The 16,727-nt window shown below is 36.2% G+C and overlaps 1 protein-coding gene across 1 annotated transcript; it reads right to left on the bottom strand.

Moving 5' to 3' along the window:
* Positions 1-3,523: 3,523 nt before the first annotated feature.
* Positions 3,524-16,727, bottom strand: LOC127159293 (uncharacterized). Its single transcript, XM_051102176.1, has 4 exons — positions 16,433-16,727; positions 5,309-5,632; positions 4,147-4,458; positions 3,524-3,651 (listed from the first exon to the last, which is right to left on the bottom strand). The coding sequence occupies exons 1-4, from the start codon at positions 16,725-16,727 to the stop codon at positions 3,524-3,526; spliced, it is 1,059 nt and encodes a 352-aa protein (XP_050958133.1).

The raw sequence follows: 16,727 nt of genomic DNA, 5'->3' as shown, positions 1-16,727 counted from the left end.
GTAGTGAGGCGCGTTTAGTCAATGAAGCCCGTACTTTGATTACTAATCAAAGTACCGGCTTCATTGACTAAACGCGCCTCACGACATCGTGCGATTATCGTTACAGCCCTATTTATAGTAATCATTATATTCATTTATATATTCATTTTATTGATTCATTAATTGATTAGTCATTTTTATTATATTATAGTTGTTTTTTTATATATATATATTAGTCTTATGACTGTGTAGCTTCAAGGGCTGTTTGTCTTCATGAATAAGAGATACAAGGGAATGTTTATGGAAACTCAAGGTTTATGGGATGTTGTTGTGAATCAGTTTGGTATAACAATACTTGTTGGATTTGTGTTCTTCAGACGAAGTCTGAGCATTGAGACAAACGCAACTAAGACTATTCAATAAACTCTGCTCCTTTTTACCATCATAATTCGTCTCCTGCTTCTGCTCTTCATTTTCACTGTTTTTTCCTCAGTCAACTTCTTGGCTGATAGAAGACTGTTAATAGTGTTTTGGATATTTTTGGGTACCAGACAAGACCTCCTGTTAACACGGTTTGGGTATTAGACCTCTTTGTTGACGAGTTGTTCTGATATCAGACAAACTGATATTTTCTGATGGGATCTGGCATCTAGGGCTGGATCTTATTTGTCTAGGCATGGAGACAGCGATCTAACAACTGAGAAACTGAGTAATGATTCTGTATAAACCACAGACCTGTAAACAGTGCAATATGTGGTTACTTATTACAAAATGCATAAAAATTGTTGTTTGTAATGTAATCTAGATTACTTCTGACTACTTTTAGATTACTTTTGAGATTACTTGTTTAATGTCTCATGGGACTTCAAGTAAATATTTCAAGTCAGAGGGGTTTGTCTGCCAAAAAAAAAAAAAAAAGGAATCCCTGCATTGCATGAAATGCAATCAGTCAGATAAACATTTTACATCACAGATTATGTACTTTTTATTATTATTATTATTATTATTATTATTATTGTAATGTAATTTATCTGTATTTATGTGCTTTAGAAGACATTTTTAAAATGAAATCTTTATGGAAAAAATAAATGGGACAAATACTTACAAAACAAAAATTCAAAAACAAAAATATTCTGTCAATGTTTACGCTGTATTGTTATATTTATTCTTGCATGAATGTATATCTATAATTAAAAAAAGACTGTTGTCCTCTTCAGATTTCCTGTGACATGTTGTGACATGCTGCTGTTATTATTATTAATAAATTTTATTTTGTGTATTTTTATTTTATTAAATGTTAATTAAGTACAAAGTGATAAAGTGACACTGAAGCATTGAACAAAAAAAGAAAATTAAGTGATTAAGTGCTGATTCAGCATTAGTGAACACCTGCTGACAGCAAGCAGAATCACTGAAAAAGCTAAACTAAAACAGAAAAAGTGAAGAGGTGAGTAAAAACGTAATCAACTGACTCCCAGCCACAGAATTACAAGAAATCAGCTGAAATAAAATGTCTTGACTTTTTCCTCAACAATGGACCTTTCTCACGTTTCCGGGTTTCTAATAGCGGAATTTGTCATAGTTGGGTAAAGTCCGAGAGTAATGAATGGGAGTGTACCACAAATATATATTTTTTGCATTCCCAATTTCTTTAAATAACAAAAGAAAAACTCCACGATAGTGTTTTCACGACTTTCAATCATAGGAAAAAAAATCGAGAGAGACTGATATCGGCAGTCAGAAGAGTAAACGATGTCAAATTTGCTGTCCCTCCCATAGACTCGGCATTAGAAACACCCTAGCATTAGCGTTAACTAGTTGCTTGTAACTTGATGAAAAGGTGATATAATACAAAGTATAGTGATATAAATGTACATATATTAAATATATATTACATATATTAAAAAAAAAAAACATTGCAAGGATTTACGATGATGATGACCGTTAAAACGCCTCATCACAGTCTTGTGAAAAGGGTCCATAGTGACAAACAACATAAAACTTAATGCTATAATGCAGCGATCAATGAATTTTTTTTTTTTTTTTTTTTTTTTTTTTTTTTTGTAATTTTCAGTTGTGATGTTCAGAATTGATCTGTTTATCAGAATTTCTTTATTGTCACTAATGTTGAGATTAATAAACTGATTATTGATGTATGTGTGTGTCTGTATGCTAAAGTACTAGTTCTAATCTTTTTGTGCAAAATAACTTTTACAAATCCTTCAGATTATTTTAACAGTGCTGAATCTCAATCGACCAATTGTTTTGCAGCCGTGTGTAGTAATCTGGATGTACTCCATCAGTCATGTTGTCATTGTCACGTGACGTACCAGAGTCATTTTTTAGTAATTAAAAATACAGTAAAAACTGTAAAATGAACATTAAAAATAAAATTACAGTCTTTTTTCTCACTCATCACAACATCAGCTGGTACAGACAAACTAAGCAGAGACATTGCGTCTTAGTTATAACCTTTAAATTGAAAATATACGCTTAGGCCATTATATATAATTCATAGACGTTTCAGTAAGTGCTAGTCAATTATCAGTTTAAATTTTATGGTTCTTTATTAGCATGACAAATATTTCTAATTTTGTGTTTTAACGCATTTGCAGCATTGTTCCGTACAATTAAAACAATGCAAAGTAAAATGCACAAAGCACTGTAACAAATTTAAATGTTTTTAAAAGAAATATGCAATGGATGACAATTACAAATATTGATGAACATTCAACGTTTTGCCCACCAGATGGCCCCAACGTACACCATATAGCTGCTTTTGATTAAAGAAATAAAATGCTTACATGTAAATCACAATAATTATATCTGATCTGTTTTTTTCTTTCAATGATACGATATTACAATTACATTATTTACATTACCTGACAGAAGAAAGAATATATATATATACATAAAGCACATCATACACACATTCTATTACAGCCCAGTTTTTTGTTCAGTTCGGTTCAGTTTAGTTGAAAATCACTCAAAAATAATATTTCCAAAATCTTCCAGATTTACAGGTATATGAAATATTGGCATTTACACTTTGTTTTCATCGGTTATTGATGAATCTGATCTGATTCTGCATTCATAGTTTATTCTTATGACACCCCTTTAATTTATATATATATATATATATGTGTGTGTGTGTGTGTGTGTGTGTGTGATTTATAGAACTTTCATCCTTTCAGTATGTAATATTTAGTTTTCAAAAATCGTGACAATTATGTTTACTGTTATTTTTTTTATTTTTTTGTGTGTGTATTTGTGGGGTTGCTGCATATAGTCAGGAAACAAAATTAAAATAGCAACATATAAGCAAATAAGGGGGAGGGGGACTTTAAAATAGTGTAATTAACAGAAAAAAGTAAAATGGGTGGCATTAAAAAATTAAATATTACAGAATATTCATAATTTTGGCCACTAGATGGAGAACAAAGGTTCATTGTGCCATCACTAAACAATTGGGCAACACATATTTTCTATTTTTACAATTAATTATCCTATATGTCACAATATTTATGATCTGTTCTGTTTTCTTTTAACCTCTTGTAGATCTGACGTCATTGACCAGAAGAACAACAGCAGCCGCAGCAGCCACACCCATCAGAACAGTGACGACCAATCGGATCACAGCTTCAGCAGTATCACAACAACTGGCGTGAACCTCTGAAAAAGAAAAGAAAATCTAATGAAACAAATAGTAAATTTAATTGATATTTAAAAAAAAAAAAAAAAAAAAAAAAACTTGCAACAGCAAAACAGGCTCGTCACTCCACAGAGAAAAGTGAGGGGCGGGGCGAGCAGAGCTCATTTGCATTTAAAGCAGCGTGGACAAGAATGCGATGATTTTTGCAGAGCTGATTTTGACAAGGTAAAAAGGGTGTCGTTTTACACAATTATTGAGAATTTTTAACCAAAGTATGTTATAAACTTTTCAATAAGACCCTAAAAAATCATATCAACTTGTGGAAAATGGGCATCCGATGACCCCTTTAAAATATCTCCTTTTGTGCTCCACAGAAGAAAAAAGTCAAAACAGTTAAAAAAAACATGAGTAAATGATGACAGAATCTCATTAATTTCTGGTATCTGAAGTTGTCAGTCTTTGTGAAATCGACAAATGAATTCAGTAAATAAATGAAAGTTATACTGCTGTCATACCTGCACATGTGTGACAGAGTTTGCTGATGTCCAGATGTGTGGTCTGGTTGATGATGGGATTGTTGATCACACAGCTGTAGGTGTTTTTATCCTGATATTCCACCTCCAGAGGTAGAGAGAGACTGATGCTGAAATCAGACACACTGATGCTGGACAATGAACTGTTTCCTTTGTACCAGGAGAGAGTCACACGACTCACATTCAGCACTGAACACATCAATGAACAATTCTGCTGTGATGATGATGATGATGATGATGATGATGATGAACATTGTGAAGAGTTACTGCTGATGACAGGAACAGGCAGACGAGCTGAAAAACATGAATAAATTAATAGATGAGAAAATGTTTATTCCAGCATTAGTCAGTATTCTGACAGTGATCTTCACTTGTCTCTCTACATTTATAAAATAATATTGTTTACACATATGGATAAATGTCAGATATGAAAAAGATGCTTAATAAAAAAATAATCTAGTAATTTTAATAATCACTAATCAAAATAACAGAAGTGTTAAGATACATCTACTTTAAAGTTAAACTAGGTGTTGCTAGGCGGTTGCTAGGGTACTCAGGGTGGTTGCTAGGGTGTTACTAGGCAATTGCTAGGGTACCCGGGGTGGTTGCTAAGGTGTTGTTAGGCGGTTGCTAGGGTACTCAGGGTGATTACTATGGTGTTACTATCATGTTGTTACCATGATTAACAAGTTACTAGCCTGTTGGTAGCTTGTTTAACATGTTACTAGCATGTTTCTAGCATGATTAATATGTTACTAGCATGATTCTAGCATGATTACCAAGATACTAGCATGATTCTAGCATGATTACCATGTTGCTAACATGTTTCTATCATGATTAGCATGTTTCTAGCATGATTAGCATGTTACTAGCATGTTTCTAGCATGTTTCTAGAATGATTAGCAAGATACTAGCATGATTACCATGTTACTAGCATGTTGCTGGCATAATTAGCATGTTAATAGCATGTTGTTAGCATGATTAGCATACTGCTAACATGATTTAAATAGATTAGAAATATTAGATGAGTCTAACTGGATTAGTAATATACATAGAAGTGAAGCTTGATTTAATCTCAAAGGATTCTTGGAGTTTAGATTTAAATTTTTGACAGTTGGTGTTTTTCAAGCCAACTTAATAAAACACATTTTTATCTCCCCATAGAGAGTGAGACTGAAATTCTTTCTCACACTGTTGGTCAGTAGTTTATAGAGTCCAGCATGTTGAGTTGTGATGTTTTTGATGGTCAGAGATCCAGTTTGATCATCCAGCTTCAGTCTGTCTCTGAATCTCCCATCAAGAACATCATCATACACAGTGATTCTGTTGGCCAGTACATTGATTTCAGCTATTACAGTGTTTTCAGTTCCAAACCTCCACAGAATCAGATCATAATCCATCATTTCAGTAACACCAGTGTTTAAAGTGACTGAATCTCCCTCCAGCACTGATACTAATGTCACTGCATCTGTATCAGCAAACACACCAGAATATTAGAGATACAGATTAAAAGTCCCAAATAACTTTGATGATTTTCTTAAATAGACCAGTTTTGTAATGAAAAACAGCAGCACAGACATAGAAGTAGCTAGTGATTTATATTTTCTGAGGTGTTATTTTTAGTTAGCTTGCACTGTCAACACAATACAGGAGGATCTGTGGGTGGGAGTTTAAGGAAGCCAACAGTGGATAGTGATATTTGCTTTGCACATCTGTATTAGCACCCTCTTCAGTCGTGGGAAATTTGAAGAACATGCGCTTTTCCTATCCGACTGTAGGAGTTAAATCTAATACTTGAAGCTACTGAGTTGTTTGATCCCAGATTAACTAGGTTGATGCGCTTTCTTACTGTGATGTTACGTTACTTCCTCGTCAAAACTGTCCATAAGGAACGATCAGATAATTCTTCCATTGCATCATTATAGACAGTTTATTGGCTCCACAAAACAAAAGTGCAAAATGTCCAAACAAAGTTACATTAAAGGGAAGTTCCACGGTCACATCAGCTTTGCGCTGTTGCTGTCAAAAAAACATTTTGCCCTTCCGGGTCAAACGCCTACCTACCGTAGTAGGAAGGCTACCTATATACTTTAGTGACAGTAAATCTCACAGCGCCACTCAGTAGTCAAAATGAGAATAACACATCACCTTAGTTGAAAATTTTGGCTCCCACACCGACGATATCGGCGAAAGTTTTTTTTCTAAGGTGAGTTTTTCACTTCCCCATGTCCCTTCCACACTGAATAGCTTCTCATCCTTCTCAAGTTAACTTGCATTTTTGTAAACCTTAATCTATGCTCTAAAAACTGACATATTGCATGACTTTGTGTCTTGGAAGGTCATCGTAAAATCTAGAGAAATGTTCGAGGTGGTCAGCAGAATCCTATTGTGGCACATGCAGTTTAGTTGCACGATGTAAGACCACAAGTTAATAGTCACATTCAGGCAATATACCTTTGTTTTGAGAATTACCTTTGTTTTGTATTCATGGTTATTAGGCTACTGTTATTATGTTTTATTTATTATGTTTATTATTATCTGTTTATTAGGTTATTGTTTGCATATGTTCTGTTTTATTATAATTTAGGCAAATATGACCTACTTATGGATGTTAAGTATTAATATCTGAGTAGACAATTAAAGGAAATGTCATATGAAAAATCACTTATTTTCAGTCCCTAGTCTTGGCGTGGCAACGTAAAAAGCAAAAAGTGTACCAACTATGCCTATGCCAGTCTACCCTATGCCTGTTTTACACGTAAGCAGCACATGCTCATTGTGCCTTCATCACACAAAAGATCCAAAAGTAAAGTGATCATTTGACACTTATAGATCACCTCTCATTAATCAGCATGAAAGCAAAATCATTTTTTTTTTTTTGAATTATTGTTGTTGTTTTTGTTGTTTGTCGAATGTACTAACAAAAAGTGATTATTTCAGAATTCGCCATTCAATAATAAAACTCTAATAAATCACATTAAACTGCTAGCAGATGTTAGCAGTAGCAGTCAATTACTGCAAATTTAACAAAAGGACATAATTACAACTGTAAAATTTATCACACAAATATTCACATCGTTTTAAAACGAGTTTAGAGGTAGCTAAGGCAGACAACAACCCAACCCTTATTAAAATTAACCGTGGTTTTACTAAAAAATAAAAACCAAAAACCATGGTTACCATGGTAACCACAGATTAAAAATGGTTTTGCTACACTATATAGTTTCACCATGGTATTTGTAGTAAAATTCAAATGCAAGCAAACTGCAGTGGGAATCAATCTGCCAAAAAAAAAACATGGTTACTGTACGTTTACCATGGGCCCAATAATACATTCTGGCAGGCTAAAACAATAACACCCCAGATAGCACATGTACATCTGCCAAAATGTCTGTTAAAGATTGCTTGATCTGGAAAGTCTGTAAGATGTCAGTTTTACATACATTCTAAGTCATAGACATCTAATAGACATCTATTTGACATCTAATAGGAAACTTCCTATAGACGTATTGCAGCTGAGCAAACACTCTAAAAAATATGTCTTGCAGATGTAAATGCAGATGTCAAACAGACATCTCCGTGATGTAGGTGTGCTATCAGGGATGTGGTCCTAATGTAATGCTTAAGATTTTCTAAAATAAATGTAGGCTTATGTGCAAACAAATTAAAAATATAGCTGGACGGGCCCTCGCTGCCAGTGCATCCGCAACCCTGGTGCATTCAGAAAAATTGTGCCCAGCGGGCGCATGCATTGACAGTAACCCTGTACCAGTTTGGATTGAAGGGTTACAGCAATGAAAGGGTTAAAAGAAAAATGCTTTTAAATCATTCTGACAGACTGAGAATGAGCTGAAAAAGATTCCTTATCCTATGAGGTCATCTTGTGTTCATCCTTGTTATTGCAGTCTTCATCTGCCAGTTTAAAAGGGTGATAGTTTAAATGTTTTTGCAGTCTCTGAAAACATGATAAACATATTTCCCAAGAACGACTTGTTTTTCATGTGTAAAAAGTTGTGAAGAGTTAGGATAATGCACTTTAAATGCACTCTGTCTCTATCTCTCTGACACACACACAGCCACCCAGGCACAAACTCACCCCTGGACTCAACACACACACATAGCAAAAGTCCATCCCCCGACACAGAGTTAGAGTGAGAGAGTTAGAGTGAGATCAGATGTTTAATAGTTTTTTAATTTTCTATTTTTGGTAGACTATTTTATATCAATAAAAATTAAGCATTTTTTTTTCTCAAAATGACTAGTTCTATGTATGTAAAAAAATTTGAAGTGTTTGGATGCTGCATTTTAAAATTACGGTTATGTTTTTTACTGCTATTTCAAATAAATCACCATAAATCAACCACTGAAGATATCCCAAATCTGCTCACAATTTAACATCTTCAGTATGTTGGCATCATGTTGGCAAAGTTTGGTGTAAATTCATTGTTTTTTTGTAGGAGTAGTATTCATTCATTCACAGCTATATTTTTCCAAAAATCCACATTCAAATCAAAATAGCAGACTTCCTGTTGGTCGCAGCTAATGGATGTAAATTAGAAAGTTGTCCGGCTTGATGAGACCAATATACATACAGTTTAGTGTCTGTAGCTTAAACTAACCCCCCAACTTTTGACAAAAGGTGGCGCTATAGAGCGCCTCCTTCACGCCCATTTATGAGCCTTTGCCAGTGTCTAACTATCATTAATAGTGATGTGTGTGTTGAGTTTCATGACAATCTAATCTTATTAAGTGGCCCAAAAACACAGGAAACAAATGTTAAAGTTTGACACGTTGCCATGGCAACAACATTTAATGTATCCATGATCCCTTTACAGATTTTCATTGGCCGTGTTTTGACATTATTCTGATGAAGTTTGAAGCAAATTGGGTAAAAATAACCATGTGATATCAAAGCACTTTTAAAAGAGACACACTTCCTGTTGCCAGTTGGTAGCACTATAAATTTGACTCCTAATAGTCACATCTATGTGATCGGCATCATACAACGAACAAACCTCTGAAGTTTCATCAGAATCATACAATGTTTGCAGTAGTTATTAGCCATTTCCTGTTTCTCATTTTTCGCCATAATTTCAATGCCTCACCACGGCCAAACCGTTCGAGATATCAAAAATCCCCTCACAATTTTTCATCCCCAATGTCTTGAGATCAGGTTGACCGAGTTTGGTGGCAATTGGGTAAAAAACCTAGGACTAGTATATCAAATTCCAGAGCATGCGTTTTTGACAAAACCCAGAACAACCAACTTCCTGTTGGAATTAGCTAATGACATAGAGAGCAAAAGTTGTTCAACTTGATGAGTTCTATTTGTGTACCGAGTTTCATATGTGTACGTGCAAGTATGTGTGCTATATGACCCTCCAAATTCTAGGGGGCCCTGTAGAGTCCTCTTGCCGCGCCCATGTACCAGTTTCTGCCCAGCCCTAATGGACCAGATTCCAAGGTGTGTGTCAATTTTCAAGAGTTTTTGAGCATGTTAAGGGCCCCAAAACTTTGATAAAAAATAATAATAAAGAAGAAGAAGAAGAAGAAGAATCCTTCGAAAAACAATAGGGCTCTTGCCCTTTCAGGGCTCGGGCCCTAATAATCCTAAGGAAATCAATAGGGCCTTCGCCCTTTTAGGGCTCGGGCCCTACTAATCCTAAGGAAATCAATAGGGCCTTCGCCCTTTCAGGGCTCGGGCCCTAATAATAATCCTTAGAAGAACAATAGGGCCTTCGCCCTTTTAGGGCTCGGGCCCTAATAATAATAATCCTTAGAAGAACAATAGGGCCTTCGCCCTTTTAGGGCTCGGGCCCTAATAATAATAATCCTTAGAAAAACAATAGGGCCTTCGCCCTTTTAGGGCTCGGGCCCTAATAATAATCCTTAGGGGATCAGTAGGGTCTTCGCCCTTTTAGGGCTCGGGCCCTAATAATAATAATCCTTAGAAGAACAATAGGGCCTTCGCCCTTTTAGGGCTCGGGCCCTAATAATAATCCTTAGAAGAACAATAGGGCCTTCGCCCTTTTAGGGCTCGGGCCCTAATAATAATAATCCTTAGAAGAACAATAGGGCCTTTGCCCTTTTAGGGCTCGGGCCCTAATAATAATAATCCTTAGAAGAACAATAGGGCCTTCGCCCTTTTAGGGCTCGGGCCCTAATAATAATAATCCTTAGAAAAACAATAGGGCCTTCGCCCTTTTAGGGCTCAGGCCCTAATAATAATCCTTAGAAGAACAATAGGGCCTTCGCCCTTTTAGGGCTCGGGCCCTAATAATAATAATCCTTAGAAGAACAATAGGGCCTTTGCCCTTTTAGGACTCGGGCCCTAATAATAATAATCCTTAGAAGAACAATAGGGCCTTCGCCCTTTTAGGGCTCGGGCCCTAATAATAATAATCCTTAGAAGAACAATAGGGCCTTTGCCCTTTTAGGGCTCGGGCCCTAATAATAATAATAATCCTTAGAAAAACAATAGGGCCTTCGCCCTTTTAGGGCTCGGGCCCTAATAATAATAATAATCCTTCGATAATAATAATCCTTCGCCCTAATAATCCTAAGGAAATCAATAATAAGAATCCTTAAGGGGATCAATAGGGCCTTCGCCCTTTTAGGGCTCGGGCCCTAATAATAATAATCCTTAGAAAAACAATAGGGCCTTCGCCCTTTTAGGGCTCGGGCCCTAATAATAATAATAATAATAATAATCCTTAGAAAAACAATAGGGCCTTCGCCCTTTTAGGGCTCGCGCCCTTTCAGGGCTTGGGCCCTAATAACAAAGAATCCTTCGAAAAACAATAGGGCTCGGGCCCTAATAATCCCAAGGAAATCAATAGGGCCTTCGCCCTTTTAGGGCTCGGGCCCTAATAATCCTTAGAAAAACAATAGGGCCTTCGCCCTTTTAGGGCTTGGGCCCTAATGAGGTGGTTGTTTTGCAACAAGGTGGAGATCTGTTAATGAAAAAAGTGACAAAAAAATTAGTGAAGAAAAAGTAAACACACACATGAGAGACAGAGAGATTAAAAGAGACTAAAAAGGAAATTGGGAGTTCAAGAGATAACCTTATTTTGCACGACTCCAGTCGATTTAAACTTTTTTTTTTTTTATGTGATGACGATGATGGCCATACAAAAAACAATTTGTTGTCCATGGTTTCGAAATTTGGTGTGGGTGTATATGATGGCCTGGATGAGTGTGAGATTTTTTCGGCCTGAAATTTTGTCCCAGTTAGGAACAGAAAAGAAAAACTCTGGCAACTTCCATTTCATGCCAAACAGAACAGATTTCACACAAAAGGAAACTGCAGCCTGCCTTTACTTTGTACTTAGCTAAAATGGATGACTGCACAATAACATTGCAATGTCTTTACTTTTAAAATAATTCACTTGGTTGTGTCATTGACATTGGCAGATTGACAAATTACCTGCACAGCCTGTGTAAATCATGGATATATAGAGATGCATATGCAGCTGAATATCCATCTTATATTTCACATACACATAGTAAATTATTGTTAGATTTTGCTGTATTTGGCTGAGCGGTGGATTGGGTGGCTCGCCAATATATTAGATTTCTCTAATACATAAAAGAAGTAAGCTTGACCAGAGTTCTTGAGAGGAGAAGAATTTATTGAAAGTAGCAGTGTAGCAAGTCTTCAACAGAGATATTAGCTTGTCGGTCTTCAAGAATGGGTGTAAGGGTCCTAGCTTCTCCCTAAGTTCTCTATAGCTTCTGCATAGCTTCTCCCAATGTTCTGTCTGTAAGACAGAACTTTATACCTAAAGACAAATGGCTAGAAACAATAGATACTGTCAGGACCTCCTGCTGGGGATCCTGCAATCTACAAGAAGTTCCCAAAAATTGATGTTCCTTTGTTATTCTATATGCATGGACCATTTGGTTCACACCTTTACAGAAACAGTCCCTCTTGATTGCATTTGAGGCACAGTCACAATGTAAATGCAACTGACTAAAATGATACATAATCATAATCTCACATTGACACAGTAAGTTTTAAAATGTTCTTCAACATGGTTAATTTTTGTTTGGGGAAACAAAAATGGTTCTTCTATGGCATCACTACAAAAACATACTTGAAGTGCTTTAATTTTTAAGAGTGTAGCAGAGTGTAGAGGAAGTGAAATTGTGGAAGTCCTTTTAATCACGCTATATTCACAAGAACAAACACTCACACTATTCACACTTCAGCACATGCACACACCAACATACATTAACCACAAACATGCAGTAATAGCCACATTCTCATGAACATACTCAAAATGAGGCTGTGGAGAAGGAGTGGTAAAGTGGAGTCTGCAACAAAAGATAGAGCAGTAGGAAGTAAGAAGTATTCAAATGTACTCCAATAGTACATCTCCATGCTATGTTATGCTATTACACATAATGCGACATTATCCCCTTTTCCCGACCATCTAACTTAAATAGCATTAGATATAATTTGACAGTTTCATTGTGTGTAGTGTTATGACTTTTGTTCATGCCATTTTTTACTCTTATTTTGATGCTCATTTAGTTCTATTGTTTCAGTTTTCACTATTCCTGGGGGTTTTTGGATTTGTTTATCCATTTTATATATTTATATACAAAAATATAAAACACCTAGTTAAAGTCTTGATGTTACTGCGTATCATTTTATGCATAAAAAATTATCATAAACTTATGTCAAATAACTGTTGCAGTGCTGAAAAAAAAATAGTTTTACTATTTACTATTTTAAAACTTTTTACCACTACAGAAATGTACAGTGAAAAAATTTCAAGATTTGCTTGTCATTACTTTTATAAATAATTGCAACCGCATTTAAGAAATATTTTGACATGAAAATTCAAATATTTTTCTATGAATCTATTACTTTGCGTTGCTTGAATATCTATTTTGATGAATTTTTTCTCACATTCAAAAATTAATCCTGCATCACTCCCGAAACCTTTAAAATCAGTGAATCTCTTATTTGCATCATATTACAGTGAGAGGATTCGCGAGCATGCAGAAAAATCTGGCATTTAGAGGTGAGTGTATGCATGTCAGGTGCGTCGTGTGCGGGAATGAGGAGTAAGGATGAGGAGATCAGAACATAGACATAAACAAACATAACCCTAGGTATTTATTCAATACAGTGCAGTTAACAAAAAAATAAAGAACCAACAGACACTGACTATGCCCATCAGCATAGCAGTAATGACTTTATGAACTTTACTTCCAAGATCGTAATATTAGAGACAAAATTGTCACCATGCAGCCGTAATTACAGTGTGCTATAGATCTCCTGGGGAACAATTCCACTCATTCTCTACTATAGGTCAGGAAGAATTGTATAAACTTGTTAAATCATCTAAACCAACAACTTGTATACTAGACCCTATTCCATCTAGGCTACTAAAAGACTTGCTTCCAGATCTTATAGATCATCTGCTGAATATTATTAATTCATCACTGTCATTAGGATATGTCCACAAAACCTTCAAACTGGCTGCTATTAAGCCTCTCATTAAAAATTAATTAATTACAGACCTATCTCGAATCTCCCATTTCTGTCAAAGATAGGTTGTATCCTCACAATTATCTTCCTTCCTACAGAAATATGATATCTGTGAGGATTTCCAGTCAGGTTTTAGACCGTACCATAGTACTGAGACTGCTCTTATTAGAGTTACAAATGATCTGCTCTTATCATCCGATCGTGGTTGTATCTCTCTGTTAGTGCTACTGGATCTTAGTGCTGCATTCGATACTGTTGACCACAACATTCTCTTGAATAGACTTGAAAATTATGTTGGCATTACGGGCAGTGCAGTAGCATGGCGGTCAGATAAATCGTACTTATCTGACCGCCATCAATTCGTGGCAGTAAATGAAGAGGTATCATATTGGTCACAAGTGCAGTATGGAGTATCGCAAGGCTCAGTGCTAGGGCAATTACTTTTTACGCTTTACATGTTACCCTTGGGTGATATCATCAGGAAATATGGTGTCAGCTTTCACTGTTACGCTGATGATACTCAGCTCTATATTTCTTTGTGGCCCGGCGAAACGTACCAATTTGAAAAACTAATGGATTGTGTAGTTGACAAAAAAATGGATGACAAGTAATTTCTTACTGCTAAATTCTGAAAAAACAGAGGTATTAATTATTGGACCTAAAACCTCAGCGTGTAATAACCTACAACACTGTCTTATACTTAATGGCTGTTCTGTCAATTCTTCATCATCAGTTAGGAACCTAGGTGTGCTATTTGATGGCAATCTTTCCTTTGAAAACCACATCTCTAGTATTTGCAAAACTCATCTCAAAAATATATCTAAATTACGACCTATGCTCTCAATGTCAAATGCTGAAACATTAATTCATGCGTTTATGACCTCAAGGTTAGATTACTGTAATGCTTTATTGGGTGGTTGTTCTGCTCGCTTAATAAAGAAACTCCAGCTGGTCCAAAATGCAGCAGCTACAGTTCTTAGTAGAACCAAAAAGTGTGATCATATTAGCCCGGTTCTGTCTACACTGCACTGGCTACCTATTAAACATTGTATAGATTTTAAAATATTGCTAATTACTTATAAAGCCCTGAATGGTTTAGTTCCTCAGTACCTGAGCGAGCTCCTATCACATTATAGTCCCTCACGTCTGCTGCGTTCTCAAAACTCTGGCAATTTGATAATACCTAGAATATCAAAATCAACCGCGGGTGGCAGATCATTTTCTTATTTAGCGCCCAAACTCTGGAACAATCTACCCTACAATGTTCGGGACGCAGACACACTCTGTCAGTTTAAATCTAGATTAAAGACGCATCTCTTTAACCTTGCTTACACATAACACATCAACATATTCCTATAATTCAAATCCGTTAAAGGATTATAGACTGCACTAATTAGGTCAACCGGAACCGGGAACACCTCCCATAACACCCAATGTACTCAGTGCATTGTCAGAAGAATGGCATCTACACTAATATTAGTCTGTTTCTCTCTTATTCCGAGGTCACATTAACCACCAGATCCAGTCTGTATCCAGATCAGATGGTCACTGCAGTCCCCCAGATCCAGTCCGTACCCAACCCAGACGGTGGATCAGCACCTAGAGACAACCTCTACAGCCCTGAATGTCAGTGGAGACCACATCGACTAGATGAGCCCCAGAGACGGATCCCCAGTGAAGACCTCATCACCTAGACGGCTGTCGGCACAAGACCACGGGAACCTGGTGAATCCTCTTTGTCTGGCCAGAGGAGAACTGGCCCCCGACTGAGCCTGGTTTCTCCCAAGGTTTTTTTCTCCATTTGTCACCAATGGAGTTTTGGTTCCTTGCCACTGTTGCCTCTGGCTTGCTTAGTTGGGGATACTTTCTCTTCACACGATATTGTATTTTATTTAATGTATTTGATTAACTACCTTTACCTGAAAATTGAGTGTTTATTGTTGCCCTTGGCATTGTTGATGTACTATTTCCTATTTAATACTATACAGCCGCCTTGTCACAATTCTATATTGTAGAGGCGGTATATAAATAAAGGTGACTTGACTTGACTTTTTTAATATAATCCACACTAGGGAACAGGAACAGCAGGGAAACCACACGCAAACAACCCTAAAAGACTTTAAGAACCAACAAACAAACCAGGAACTGAACCAAACTTAAATACACAGGCTAATCAGACGAGGACAGGTGAGTGTGATTAAACAATGACGTCATAATTAGAAACGGAACAGGAAAGACCAAATTAAGGCATACAAGGGAAAAACCAAAGAAAACAGTCCACAGGCGTGTGACAATGCAATGGCTAATCACAGGTGTTCAAGAAATCAACAGGTATGTCTGTGATTGGCTACTTTGCTCAGTGCTACGAAAACATGTTGGAAATGGAATCTTTTTACACTTTCCAGAGTGCAAACACAAATGCACTTTACCAAATCTGTTTCACTAATATCATATCATTACAGTTTTAACTGAGGTTGCTTTTGACTGTGTAAGGAAATAAATGTGTGGCACGAGAGCTTGAGAAAAGCGTCAATTGTGTAAGCAATTGGCAGCCCTGCATTTACTTTTTTATAACACTGGTGCGAGCTATATGAGTTTTGAAATATCACAACTGGTCAGTTTTCATATTGATTAATATTTGAAAAGTATTACAGTGTCATGCCAAGTCTTTTTTTTTTTTTTAACATTATTAGGAATAACTATGAATAAATATGCCAAATCCACAATATATATGTATAAGAGAGTTAGCTGCAGTTCTCTACTCACTGTAGACAGTAACATTAAATCTGGTTTCAGTCTCTGTGTTGCCACTGATGGTCACTTCATATAGTCCAGAGTCTGTGATTCTGGTGTTTGTGATGGCCAGAGATGTAGTCTTACTGTCCACCTTCAGTCTGCTTCTGAATTTCCCATCAAGAACATGATCCTTTATTGATATCTCATTGGTCGCTTTGTTGATTTTAACTATGAGAGTCTTTTTAGTTCCAAATTTCCACATGATCAGATCATCTGTCTGTGTATCAGTAACATCAGTGCTTAGAGTGACTGCATCTCCCTCCAT

Source organism: Labeo rohita, unplaced genomic scaffold, assembly GCF_022985175.1.
Source record: "Labeo rohita strain BAU-BD-2019 unplaced genomic scaffold, IGBB_LRoh.1.0 scaffold_206, whole genome shotgun sequence".
NCBI classification, from domain to species: Eukaryota; Metazoa; Chordata; class Actinopteri; order Cypriniformes; family Cyprinidae; genus Labeo; species Labeo rohita.
Note: the sequence above shows the minus strand (reverse complement) of the source record. Positions and strands in the feature narration are given on the sequence as shown.